The sequence below is a fragment of the Molossus molossus genome, unplaced genomic scaffold (assembly GCF_014108415.1).
Source record: "Molossus molossus isolate mMolMol1 unplaced genomic scaffold, mMolMol1.p scaffold_m16_p_8, whole genome shotgun sequence".
In the NCBI taxonomy this organism is placed as follows: domain Eukaryota; kingdom Metazoa; phylum Chordata; class Mammalia; order Chiroptera; family Molossidae; genus Molossus; species Molossus molossus.
The window spans coordinates 7,532,363-7,546,074 of NW_023425402.1; the positions used below are offsets into that span (position 1 = coordinate 7,532,363).

At 52.8% G+C, this 13,712-nt stretch overlaps 1 protein-coding gene across 1 annotated transcript; it reads left to right on the forward strand.

Annotated features, from left to right (window-relative positions):
- Window positions 1-1,205: 1,205 nt before the first annotated feature.
- On the forward strand, window positions 1,206-11,145 carry MAPK13 (mitogen-activated protein kinase 13). The gene is made up of 12 exons (XM_036248179.1): window positions 1,206-1,405; window positions 2,206-2,335; window positions 3,518-3,576; window positions 8,273-8,381; window positions 8,509-8,538; window positions 8,876-8,923; window positions 9,045-9,159; window positions 9,313-9,384; window positions 9,932-10,011; window positions 10,244-10,322; window positions 10,404-10,577; window positions 10,824-11,145. Exons 1-12 carry the CDS (start codon window positions 1,287-1,289, stop codon window positions 10,904-10,906), a joined length of 1,098 nt encoding a protein of 365 aa, XP_036104072.1. The 5' UTR covers window positions 1,206-1,286; the 3' UTR covers window positions 10,907-11,145.
- The last annotated feature ends 2,567 nt before the right edge of the window (window positions 11,146-13,712 follow it).

Below are 13,712 nucleotides of genomic sequence, written 5' to 3' on the forward strand. Positions count from 1 at the left end.
GGCACCAGGTCTGAGGCCTGCAGACCCTAGGGGGGACCCCAGCTTGGTGGAGGCCACAGGTAACTTCCTTTCCTTGTTCAGGCCACCTTCTCTCTATTTGACAAAGTGAAGCAAGTGGCCCCCACTCCTTCCACAGCCCAAGTGGCCCCCACTCCTTCCACAGCCCAATTTCCAGGCCAGCGAGGGGTTGGACCATCAACCTGGGCAGCCGAACCTCTTGTGGCCCTTCTCTGCCCACTACTTTGCTCCTGGGAGGCCTCTGTGATTCCATTTGAGCAGAATTTTCTTCATGTTGCACAAGCCGCCAGACACAGGCAGCAGAGGCCGGGCCCGTCATGGCTCTCTAGGCCATTAGGAAGTAGCAAAAACTGTTCAAAACGGAAAATTGCAATCTGGACTGGATAGTTGGTTATTGCAGAAGTACTGTTATTAATTTTAGGTGTAAAAATAATCTTGTGGTGTGTTTTTGAAATAATCTTTATATTTTAGAGATAAAAAATATTTTTGGATGAAATATGTTACCTCGTTTTGCTTCAAAATAATGGGGGAGGAGGGATAAAAGTGGAATAAAAGTGACAAAGAGTTGATGTAATTGTTGAAGCTGAGGGATTGGGTCATGGAGGTTCACTAGACCCTCCCCATCGAAGCGTGGGCCAGAGACCCTCCGAGCCTGGGAGCTGGTTGGAAATGCAGAATCTTGGCTCTACCCCCGACTGACTGAATCAGAAGCTGTATTTTAATGCAATAAAATTCCCAGGGGATTCGTGTTCACAGTCAAGTGTGAGAAGCTGTGGGCTATTTTGTCTATTTTTGTATATGTTTGAAACTTTCCATAATCAAAAGATTGTGGGGGTTTGTTTTGTTTTTCCAAAACTGTCTTCAGTATCCCCGGGACATGTTCCTGCAAAGTCCACGGCTGCAGAGAGCTGAGGGGCCGTGTTTTCCACCCGCGGCCCTCCGGGGACCCGGGTGTATCGCCCCGCCGCGCCAGCACCCGGCCGGGAAGCTCCCCTTCCTGCAGGGCGGCGCACCTGCGCTCCGGCTCGGCTCGGCCGCGGTCCCGGCGGGGACCCGGGCTGTCGCGGCAGGTCCCGGCGGGGCGGGGCGGCGCACCTGGGCAGCCGGCAGGTGGGACGCCCCGCGGGCTGGCCCCGCCCCCGCGCGGGGGAGGAGCGGGAGGCGCGGTGTGGGTGCGGCCAGGACCGCGGCCCGGGGCCGGGTGCTGGGAGCCCCGCGGGCCGCGAACGCAGCCGGCGCGCTGGGGCCACAGAGACTGAGTGCGCGGAATGAGCCTCACCCGGAAAAAGGGCTTCTACAAGCAGGACGTCAACAAGATCGCCTGGGAGCTGCCCAAGACCTACTTGTCCCCAACGCACGTCGGCAGCGGGGCTTATGGCGCGGTGTGGTGAGACCCCTGGGCCTGCGCGCCCGCTGGGGGACGCGGGGGGCGCCCCGGGCGTCCGGGCGGACAGACGACGGGCGCCCGGGCTCCAGGACTCAGGTGGAGCCTCGGGAAGGACGGGGCGGGCCAGGCCAATGCACCTCTTCTGTTCCGTCCCGCCTTGGTGTCCCCTCTCCTACTGGGCTCCCCAGGCCGCGCGCCCACCACCTCCTCCGAGGTCTCCAAGGCCCAGCGCCCCGCGGGCTTGGAAGTCCCTCCAGGCGGGTTTTCTTGGGCCGAAACGGGGGAGCTGGGAGGCGGAGTGTGACGAGAAGCCTCAGGCTGTGGCACAGGCTAGCCTGGAGCCACTCCAGGCGCCATCCCCCTCTTCTCACTGGCTTTGTGGGGTCTCAGTGGGTTGAATTAGGGTTGGATCTGGCTCCCCAGGACTTGAACTTACAAGGGACTCCAGAGTTCTTCCGGGCGAATCCCCATTGTTACAAATAGGTACACTGAGACCCAAAGAGGGAGAAGAGACTTGCCCAGTTGCATTGAGTGAGACTCCCTGGCCCTGGATCCCGTTGGTGCTGTGTCTGACCCCGGGGCACTGACCTGTCTCAGTGTTTGCCTGCTCCCTCCTCCCGCCCCCAGCCCCCTTTGCTTCTTCCACTCCCTCACTTTCCAGGCCCTGGGCATCAGTTTCTCCCAGCCTAGCCTGCGGGCCAGGAGGGACTGGAGTGAGGATGGCCTGGGAGATACCACCCAGGAGTGGCACTGCCCAGGGAGGAAAAGTGCTGCCTACTGACCTGCCTGTGCCCCTACAGCTCCGCCATCGACAAGCGGTCAGGGGAGAAGGTGGCCATCAAGAAGCTGAGCCGGCCCTTCCAGTCTGAGATTTTTGCCAAGCGGGCCTATCGAGAGCTGCTGCTGCTGAAGCACATGCAGCACGAGAACGTAGGCTGGGCCTGGGCCGCGGGGGAAGGCCGGAGGCGGGGCCTGGGCCGCGGGGGAAGGCCGAGGGCGGGGCTGTCCCCGCTTCTGGAAGAGGGTGCAGAGGGTGCCCAGAGCTCAGGACAGGGCCGGAGAAGGGGACCTCCTTCCTGCTCCTTTGATTCTAGTTGCTCATCTCGTTGTTCAGATGGGGAACAGTAGCTGTCTTGCTTACTGCTCAGGAGGGGTGTAAAGGGTGTGTTTGGCAGTGGATCAGAATGACCTTTGTGAGGTACAAACTATCTCACTGTTATGAGGAAACGTGTTCTAGATCTAAGAGCTGGTGCCCAGAATCCAGGTTAATGTTGTTTGTATATGTGACCCTGATAATAACAACAACAATACTAATAGATACAGACGGTATTGAGCACTTATGTGCCCGGCACTGTTCTAAGAGCTTTGCATAAAGCAACTTGTTTAATCCAAGATAAGTACTGTTAACTCCCATGTACAGATGGGGAAACTGAGGCACCGATTATATGGTTGGTCAGTGTCCGGAGCTGGGGTTTGCATTTAGGCAGCCTGGCTCCAGGCCCCAGTGCATAACAATTAGACTGTCCTATCTGATAGAAAGAGCTAGAAAACCACTGACCCAGCGTTGGGTCTGGCAACCAGGCGTTGCTCTAGGATACCTAGATTGAAAGGCAAACATTTAAAATAATGATTTCAATTTTTGTGCACATTTTAAGCCCCATTCCTCTTCAGCAACCTCCCCATGGACTCCCCAGGGGCGATCTTGTCCCTGGCTCTGAACCAGCCCTTTGGCAGGCAAGACTCGATGTGGCTGGAAGGCCTCTTCCCTGTTCCTTCCTTGATTCCTTTCGCCACTCGTGGGTCCCTGCTTGAGTTGGGAGTGGTTTTGTGCTGTTTGCCCTGAACACCAGACTTGGGGGCAGTGAACATAGGGAATGTCCACCTCCTCTTCTCTCCAGCCTGAGTCTCCATCACCGTGCTCCCTCCCAATTAGGGGGATTCCTCTTCTGCCTCTCTCTGCCCCTTAACTGCTTTCAAGAAGGCTGGGAACCTGCCTCCTGCTGGAGATGGTGTATTAGGAAAGGTTGGGTGGTCCTGTGCATGGCATGGCCGCTGGGGAGGCGTCAAGAGGGCTCAATGGCTGCCCAGACTCACTGGAAACCTTCTCCCCAGGTCATCGGGCTCCTGGATGTCTTCACCTCAGCCACCTCCCTGCGCAGCTTCCATGACTTGTGAGTCTGGCTGCACTGGGTTCCAGGGTATTGCAGTCCTTACTCGACACTGGGGAGCAAATTGGGGGTGGGTTTCAGATGCTCTCTTCTGGGTAGGGGTCTTCCTGCCCTGGCATGAAGCAAGGATCAGGAAGCCTTGGCTGACTCTGGCTAATGGGCTGTTTGACAGAGTTATACAGAACCAAAAAATTTCTTTGCTGAATGCATGGTTTGGCAAGTGTAGTAGTTGGTCTAATATTTAGAAACCTGCTGCAGTGAACATAGGGGTGCATATGTCTTTTTGAATTAGTGTTTTGGCTTCCTTTGGATAAAAACCCTGAAGTGAAATTGCTGGGTCATGAGATAGTTCTAATTTTCTGAGGCATCTCCACACTGTTTTCCATAGTGGCTGCACTAATTTGCAACACACACCCCCAACAATTCATGAGAATTCCTTTTTCCCCACATCCCCTCCAGTACTTGTTTATTGATTTATTGATGATCCATTCTGACAGGTGTGAGGTAATATTTCATTGTGGTTTTAATTTGCATTTCTCTGATGATTAATGGTGTTGAGCATCTTTTCATATGTCTATTGACCATCTGTATGTCTTTGCAGAAAATCTATTCAGGTTCTCTGCCCATTATTAAATTGGATTGTTTGTTTTTATGGTGTAAAGTTGTATGAGTTCTTTGTATATTTTGGATATTAATCCCTTATCGCCTATATTATTAATGAATATCTTTTCCAATTCAGTAGGTTGTCTTTTGGTTTTGTTGATGATTTCCTTTGCTGTGCAAAAACTTTTTAGTTTGATGTAGTCCTATTTGTTTATTTTTTCTTTTGTTTCCCTTCCCAAGGATACATATAAATATTACTAAAAGCAATATCAGAGAATTTACTGCCTGTGTTTTCTTCTAAGAGTTTTATGGTTTCAGGTATTACATTTAAATTTTTATTCATTGTGAGTTTACTCTTGTATATGGTGTAAGAATGTGATCCAGTTTCTTTCTTTCTTTTGTATGTATCTGTCTAGTTTTTCCAACATCATTTATTGACTAGACTATCTTTACCCCATTGTATATCTTGCCTCCTTTGCTATAGATTAATTGACTGTATAGGCATAGGTTTATTTCTGGGCTTTCTAATCTGTTCCGTTGATCTATCTGTCTGCTTTTATGCCAGTACCATGCTATTTTGATTATAGTAACCTTATAGTATAGTTTGATATGAGGTAGGATGATATCTCCAACTTTATTCTTCTTTCTCAAGACTGCTGTGGCTAGTCAGGGTCTTTTATGGTTTCATATGAACTTTAAGATTACACGCCCTGGCCGGTTTGGCTCAGCGGTTAGAGCATTGGCCTGCGGTCCGGAGAGGCCCGGGTTCGGTTCCCGCTAAGGGCATGTACCTCGGTTGCAGTTTGTCCCCGGCCCTGGTTGGTCGTGCGGGTGGCAGCCACTCGATGTGTCCCTTTCACATCGATGTTTCTCTCTCTCTCTCTCTCTGCCTCCTGCTCTATCTGAACAGAGAATGAAAGTGTCCTCGGGTGAGGATAAAAAAAAAAAAAAAAAAAAAAAAAAAGATTACTGCCCTGGCCGGTTTGGCTCAGCAGTTAGAGCGTCGGCCCGCAGTCCAGAGAGACTTCGGTTCGGTTCCCGCTAAGGGCACTTACCTTGGTTAAGTTTGTCCTCGGCTCTGATTGGGGTTGTGCAGGAGGCAGCCATTCAATGTGTCTCTTTCCTGTCGATGTTTCTCTCTCTCTCTCTCCCTCCTACTCTATCTGAACAAAATGGAAAAATGTCCTTGGATAAGAGTAAATAAAAAATTTAGGATTACTTGTTTCAGTTCTGTGGAAAATGCCATAGCATTGAATCTATAGATTGCTTTGGGTAGTATGGACATGTTAACGATGTTAATTCTTCCTATCCATGAGCACAATATGCCTCCATTTATTTATACCTTCTTCAGTTTCTCTCTCCATTGCCTTATAATTTTTTGAGTACAGGTCTTTTACCTTCTTGGTTAAATTTATTCCTAGGTGTTTATTTATTTATTTATTTATGCAGTTGCAAGTGTGATTGTTTTTTTAATTTCTATTTCTGATAATTTGTATATAAAAATGCAACTGATTTCTGGATATTAATCGTTTATCTTGCTACATTACTGAATTCATTTATCAGTTCTAATAGTTCTTTGGTGGAGTCTTTAGGATTCTCTCTATATTATATCATGCCATCTGCAAATAAAGACAGTTTTACTTTTTTCCTGTCCAATTTGGATGCTTTTTCTTTCCTTTTCTTGTCTGATTGCTGTGGCTAGGACTTCTAACACCATGTTGAATAAAAGTGGTGAAAGTGGCCCTGGCCAGTGTGGCTCAGCGGCTAGAGCGTCGGCCTGCGGTACTGAGAGACCCGGGTTCGGTTCCCGCTAAGGGCACGTACCTCGGTTGCAGTTTGTCCCCGGCCCTGGTTGGTCGTGCGGGTGGCAGCCACTCGATGTGTCCCTTCACATCGATGTTTCTCTCTCTCTCTCTTCCTCTCTCTTCCTCCCGCTCTATCTGAACAAAAAAAATGGAAAAATGTCCTCGGGTGAGGATAAAAAGAAAAAAGTGGTGAAAGTGGACATCCTTGTCTTATTCCTGGTCTTAAGGAAAGCACTTTTAGCTTTTCACTGTTGAGTATGATATTGGCTGTGGGTTTATCATATATGGCCTTCATTATGTTGAGGTATATTTTGAATGAAGTTTTTCCTAGTATGCCAGTTGCTGGGCTTAGCATTTGGAATTTAATGTGACTAGCCCCTCTGGCAGAGTGGGGGTCTGGGTGCAGTTTCTAAATGAATGCTAATAGTAGTGTGGTCGGTGCTCTAGGCTGGGTAAAGAGCCGAGGACTGCAAGCTGCTTCAGGGGGTTTCACAGAGGAGGCAGTGTTTGAACTCAGTCTTAAAGGATGAGTTTGCCCTGGGTCGAAGGGAGCAGGAACTGTGAGGGTAGAGGCCATGGTGCATGGAAGTGGCTGGACTGTTTGGGCAATATTGAGAAGATTAGTGTGGCTGGTTTGGTCAAGCAAAGAGCCTGGACTTGATTTCACAGGCATCTTCAAGTCCATGGAGGTTTTGAGCAGGGAGGTGATATGGTCAGATCAGATTTGGGGATGTACTCTGGTGGCAACAAGAAAGGAGCTTGGAGGTGGGAACCCAGAGGGTAGTGTTCAAGACCCAGGTCTTGATTTAAATAGAGTAGAAGTGATGGGATGCTGAGAGCAGACCTGAGACCCTTGGGATGCAGTGGCAGGGAGAGGTGGCGTAGGTCAGGGGGTGCCATGTTCCTGCTTGGAATACAAGGTGGAAGAGCAGATCTTGGGAGAAAGATACTGGACTCCATTTGGGCCCTTCACTTTTGACGAGCCTCTGAACATTCAAGTATTTATTCAAAAGTTGCAAATAAATCTGGAGCTCATAAGAAGAAGGTCTGGGCTAGGAATGTGATTTGGATTGGAATGACCACCCATGGATGATAGCCAAAGCCCAGGAACAGGCTAGTGCAGAGCATGACACGATACTGTTGATGATGATATCAGCATTAAAGAGAAGGTCCAAGAGGATGAGCAGGTGAAGAGCTGAGCACACCTAATTAGGGGCAGGGCAGATCGGCAGAGAATCTTGAGGAAGTGTCAGACTTTGCAAAAGGTCAAATAGGAGGAGAGGGAGCCAGGGGGGTGTTGGGCCATTATTGGTGACCTTGATCAGAGCAGTTTTGGTGGTGGAGTGAGAGCAGACACCAGGTTGTTGGAGGCCTGGCATTTCAGGCAGTTGTGTCAGGAGGTGTGGACCACTCTTTCTAGAAGTTTGGCGGGGAGAAAAGGAGGGAGAAGGGCAGTTACTTAAGAAACAAAGTCAACGGAGGGTATTTCTAGCACAGTGAGACTTCAGCGAGTTTGTGGGCCAAGAGGAAAGAACCAGGGTACACGTTGAAGTGAAAGACAAACGCGGGGAGGGGACTGTGCATGGAGCAGGGTCCGGCAGGAGGGAGAGTGTGGTCAGGCAGAAGAAGGCCTCAAAAAGTCACAGACTTGTGGAGATAGCCTCCACCGCATCCTGTGGCTCCCTGCCCCCCTTTAGTGTTCCCTTTTCAGTCTTTATCGTTTTCTGTTCTGGACTTTGCTGTTACTACCTTGAGTAACAGTTACATTTTGCTGACCTTGATCTGTTTTGTAGTTCCTTAAAAGGGTGCAGTGGCTTAGTCACCTCCTTCTTCCTTCTTCCACCCTCTGGAAATGGTTTCCTTCTTGGAAGGGCAGACAGTTTTGGTTGTTCCTGGAGTCATCTCAGCCAGGCATGACACTGTGGGAGAGAAAATTTGGAGAGAAGCAGAAGGAAATATTGAGATGTTTCTAACCCCAGGTCTGGCTCTCTGTGGGGTGTAGAGGAGGGCAAGTAGGGGGCACCTCTGAAGGGAGGGCGCACAGCTCCACTTGGTTTTCCTGAGCACATTCCAGCTGAAATGCTCACCCTGAGCTCTGCCAACTCAGCAGCCACTGTGGTCAGGCTGGGAGCCAGGAGCCAGGAGGCACATGTGGGGTTCTGGCTGGTTCTGCTCACACTCAGAGGTCATCTCTAAAGCCCCTGTTTTGCCCCAGCCCCTTGCCCTTCCTTTGAGCCCAGGCCGGGCTGGGTGGGACTTGGGACTGTACACGAAGCCCTCGTGCCTTGCAGCTACCTGGTGATGCCTTTCATGCAGACGGACCTGCAGAAGATCATGGGCATGGAGTTCAGTGAGGACAAGATCCAGTACCTGGTGTATCAGATGCTCAAGGGTCTTAAGGTGGGTGGGGACCTGGAGGTCGGGGGAGGCCAGGCCTCTGGCTGGGACAGCACACTGTGACAGGGTGGAGGAGGCTTCTGGTGGAAGCTGAGCACGGGACCCACCCTTCTCTCTCTCCCCCACACAGTACATCCACTCCGCTGGGGTCATCCACAGGGTGAGTGCTTCCTTCGCTGTGGTCCCACCACTCCTCGGGGACATGGGGTGTGGATTTTTCAGATCCAGCCTTGGCCTCGGAAGGCCTGCTCAAAGGAGTTGCTGTGTTCTGGGGAGCTCTGGGGGAAATGCTGCAAAGAAAGCAAGCCCTGAGCTGGTGTTCCAGGCGCTTCGGAGCTGGTGCGCCGACAGGACACCTAGTCCAACCCTCATTTTACACACGAGGGGACTGAGCCCAGCGAGGGGGAGGGGCTTGGCAAGGTCACATGCTGGTGGTGGCTGAGCTGGGACAAGCCCCCATCTCTGCCCCTCATCCTGGTGCTCGATCTCTCGTCTAGGACCTGAAGCCGGGCAACCTCGCTGTGAACGAGGACTGTGAGCTGAAGGTGAGGGGCCCGGGAGGGTCAGCTGGGGTGGGTGGGCTCCTCTCCTACAGAAACCCCCCAAAGCTGCTCCAAGAACCTCCTCTCCTCAGCGAGATCCTTCCCTCTGTCCCCTGAGTCATAGATCTTGGATTTCGGGCTGGCGCGGCACGCAGATGCCGAGATGACTGGCTACGTGGTAACCCGCTGGTACCGGGCCCCTGAGGTGATCCTCAGCTGGATGCACTACAACCAGACCGGTCAGTGGTCGGCTGCTGGGGAGGGCTTGGGGCTGAGGCTGGAGCTGGGGTCCTCTCTGGCAGCTCCCCCATGGCCGCCTTGGGTATTCTGGGTTGGCTGCCTGCTGGGTCGTGGTCAGCAGTCCAGGTGCCACTCCCTCCCTCCCTTGGCAGTGGACATCTGGTCTGTGGGCTGCATCATGGCAGAGATGCTGACGGGGAAAACGCTGTTCCGGGGGAAAGACTGTATCCTTTGCTGGGACAGCCAGACTCTGTCCAGGGATTCATTCCTTCAACAGACTCTTTCTCACTTAAGTCTCTCTTTTTCTGAATGGGGAAGTGACCCATGCTCACTGTAGAACAATTTTAAAGTGCAGAAAAGCAACGAGGTGAAAAGTAACCACTGTCACCCCACCGCACTGAGGAAACCCCCACAGTTGGCGCACACTGCGTGCGTGCGTGGTGCCTGCGTGCGTGCGGGTGCCGTGGGGACGGCCGCGCCACACTCGGAGTGATGACGCGGAAATCGATGACGCGGCCGAGTGGGATGCAAGCCAGAGGCAGCCTGTCCAGGAGCATTGTGGGAGGGACCCTTAACCTGGCCTGGCCGGGGAAGCCTTCCAGAGGCCCGAGCCCTAAGGAGGACCCCCTCTCTGGAAGCGGGAGGGGTTAGCGTCTGGAGCGGGGGTGGCCGCCACAGGGCTGGGGTGGGCAGGAGGGAGGGCCAGCAGGAAGGGCAGCTTCAGACCCACCAGCAGCAGAGAGTGAGGCTGAGCCTTAACCTGCTGCCAAGACCTGGACCAGCTGACCCAGATCCTGAAAGTGACCGGGGTGCCAGGTGCAGAGTTTGTGCAGAAGATGAACGACAAAGCGGTGAGTGGCAATGGGCCTGGGCCGACAGGGCGGGCGGGCTGCGGGCCTTTGGGGAGGGGGCTTACTTGTGCCTCCCTCTGCCGAGGCAGGTGCTTTTGTCTTCATCCACTTTGGACCCGGACTGCAGCCTTCAGCCCTGCAGGGCTTTTCTGGAATCCCTGCCCTGTACCCCGAGGCCTGAGCCCCGAGGGGCTGACTGTTGGGAATTACTCAATGCTTTTCTGTCTTCCAGGCCAAGTCCTATATCCAGTCCCTGCCGCAGAGCCCCAAGAAGGACTTCTCCCAGCTGTTTCCGAGCGCCAGCCCCCAGGGTGAGTGAGGGCGGGCTCCGCTCTGTCCCGGGGGGCCCGGCTCTCCCAGGCCTGCTTGCGAGGCTTGTGCTCTTGCTGCAGCCGCGGACCTGCTGGAGAAGATGCTGGAGCTGGACGTGGACAAGCGCCTGACGGCCTCGCAGGCCCTCGCCCACCCCTTCTTCGAACCTTTCCGGGACCCCGAGGAGGAGACAGAGGCCCAGAAGTTTGATGACTCCTTAGAACATGAGAAGCTCACAGTGGATGAGTGGAAGCGTAAGAGCTGGGGCTCAGGCTCTCCTCTGCCTGCTGCCTCTCTCCTCTGTCGCCTTGGTCTCCTGCCTGGCCTAGCCAGCCCCTCCGCCCTCCGGAGACTGCGGCCTCCTCTCTGGGCGACGTCTCCCGGTGCACTCCTTCCTCCGGGGCTGACTTGCTACTCCACGCTGTATCTCTGGGGACGGGGGCGGGCTCTTTCTTGCCCTCTGCACCCCCTGCCCACCTGAGCCGCCCTGCCTTCCTCAGAGCACATCTACAAGGAGATCGTGAACTTCAGCCCCATTGCCCGGAAGGACTCGCGACGCCGGAGTGGCATGAAGCTGCAGTGACTCATCCGGCCGACCCCTGGCTGAGCCCAGGGACCACCACGGGGCAGCCCCTGCCAGACACTGCCCCCAGGACCAATATTATTTGTCACTACTGAACCCTTCTTGGATTATAGCCTTCCAAACAGAGGACAGAAGGCCTTTGTCCTTATGTAGGAAACAGGCCTAGTAGATGGAGAATTCAAAGATGTTGGTTGGGAGGAAATAGCTCTGATCATCTCCGGCCACATTAAATGCCTGTCCGGAGAATCACTTGTGTGTGGGCTCCTTTCCTTCTCGGCTGCAGTGGGGCTAAGAGGGGTGGGCTGAGCGGGCGTAGGGGTCTGCGTCAGTGACGGTGTATTTGTTTGATAGGGCTGCCATAGCAAATGACCACAAACTGGAGGGCTTAAAACAACAGAAATGTATGCTCTCGTGATTCTGAAGGCCAGAGGTCAGGCATCAAGGTGTTGATAAGGCCGTGCTCTCTCTGAAGGGTCTAGAGAAGAATCCTTCCTGCCTCTTCGCAGCTTCTGGTGGCTCCTGGGACCTTTGGTGTCCTTGGCTTGTAGCTGACTCAGTCCACTCCCTGCCTCTGTCTTCACAGGGCCTTCTCCCATGCGTGTGTCTGTCTGTCTTGCCCTGTTCTAAGAACACCAGCTATTAAATGTAGGGTCCCCCCTAATCCAGTATGATCACATCTCAGTCCTTACTCATTACACCTGCAAAGACCCTATTTCTAAATAAGGTTACTTCCTGAGGTTCTGGGTAGACGAGACTTTTTGGGGAACACTATTCAACCCACTCAAAATGGCCACAAGGGAGGGCTCTTTCCTGGGCCGGGTGCTCTGTCGTGGAGCCAAACGTGTTCGGCTGCTAAATTAAGAAGGTTGTAGAGGGAGCTGCAGCTGGTGAGACACAGCATGCAGGTTATTTTGGGTGGGTGATAAGCAATCAAGATATGAAACAACAGCAGGCCGGTTGGCCGGGAGCTACAGAAGGCAGAAAGGGGCTAGTCCCAGGCTTTACGGAAGGCTGCTCTGCGCCTCCCTGGTTGGGAATGATCTGTCTTTGCCAAGCTTTAACCTGATAATGGCCAGGACCCTTCTGTTTAGGCTTGGAGAACTGGCGGGACAAACTCCCATGCACATCAGGAGCTTGGCCCTGTAGTTCTTGCCCTGGGCCCAGTGGGTCGCAAACTTCCCTGTGCACCAGGGACCTGGTTAAAACGCACCTTCCTGAGCCCCTCCCCAGGGGTTCTGATATAGTAGGCCTGGGGCTGAGACCCTAGAATGTTCGAATGAGGACCCTCTCCCCTCAACCCAAGCCTAGTGATTCTGACATCAGGCCATATTTAGAGAAAGTTTAGCTTATTTCGGTATCAATTTGTCAAGAGGCCTAAATTAGGAACCTACAGTGGGAGACTGAGGGGTTTGGAGAGCTTCATACATTTTACAGATGTTAAAGCTGAGGCTCAGCCCTGGCTTGGGTGGCTCAGTGGTAGAGTGTCAGCCCATGGACCAATGAGTCATGGGTTCGATTCCAGTCAAGGGTACCTACCTTGGTTGCGATTTGTCCCCGGCCCTGGTTGGGGTCGTGCAGGAGGCAACCAGACAATGTGTCCCTCTCACATCAATGTTTCTCTCTCTCCCTTTCTCTCCCTCCCACTCTATCTGAAGATAAATAGAAAAATATCCTCGGGTGAGGATTAAAAAAAACAAACACCAAAAAAACCCCTGAGGCTCAGGGCATGTTTAGGGCGGTGAAACCATCCTGTATGACACTGTGATGGATTCCTGAGAGTACGCACTCATCCCGATCCACAGAATGTACAGCACAGGGAGCCATAATGTAAACTACGGACTTCAGTTCATAGCAATGTACCGATGCTCGTTCATCAGTTGTAGCAAATGTACCACACTCGTGTGAAGTGTTAAGAATAGGGAAATGGTGGGGATGGGGGGGGGGGGGGAGTATACGGAACCTTCTGTACTTTGGGCACAATCTTTCCCTAAACCTAAAACTGTTCTAAAATATAATTTCTATTTTTTTAAAGCCCCAAATAATGTCTATTAACAAAACAAAAACAACAACAACAACAACAAAAGAATGAGGCCACACTGCCCCTCCCTGAGAGACTCAGCCCGGGACCCACAGCCAGGAGGGGGTGGGCTCAAGACTGCACTGCAGCAGCTGTGACCACTGAGCCACAGGCTCCTGACGGACACTTGGACCCCAGGATTGCCCAGCCTGCCCTCCTAGCCTGTCTCTTGAGCTCCTCACAGCTGCCTGTGTCCATGGATTTTGTTTTGTCTCCCACAGTGGCCCTGCTGTCAACAAGGGAGGAGTAGTTGGTGGGAGGGGCTGGCTATGTCCTGCGGTAGCCCTGACCTTGCTGGTTACTAAACTGCCCCAGGTCTCCTGTGTGTAAATCCCTCAATTGATTGCCTTCTGAGACTCCTCACTGGCCCCAGGGAAAATCTCAGCCTTCGGTTCTAGTATTCAAAGCCCGTTGCTTTCTCTCTGAGCTCACCAATCTCCTCCTCCCATTACCTATGCCGTAGCCAGTGGAAGGGAGTCCTGGAGTCCCGGAACACACCAGGACTCACCCTGCACGGGAACTGGCTCAAGGCTTCAATAAGGCCTGCAGTGAGTGTTCAACACTGTTTAAACCAGGCTTCCTGAATGTACTCACCCGAAGGACTCCGCTTTCTCCTGACAGCCATCACCCACAGCCCAGCACAGCCAGCCCACAGGTCCCAGGACCCCTCTGCACAGAAGGCCCTTCATCCCTCTTCTCCCTCAGAAAAATCCTCCATATTCTTCGGGA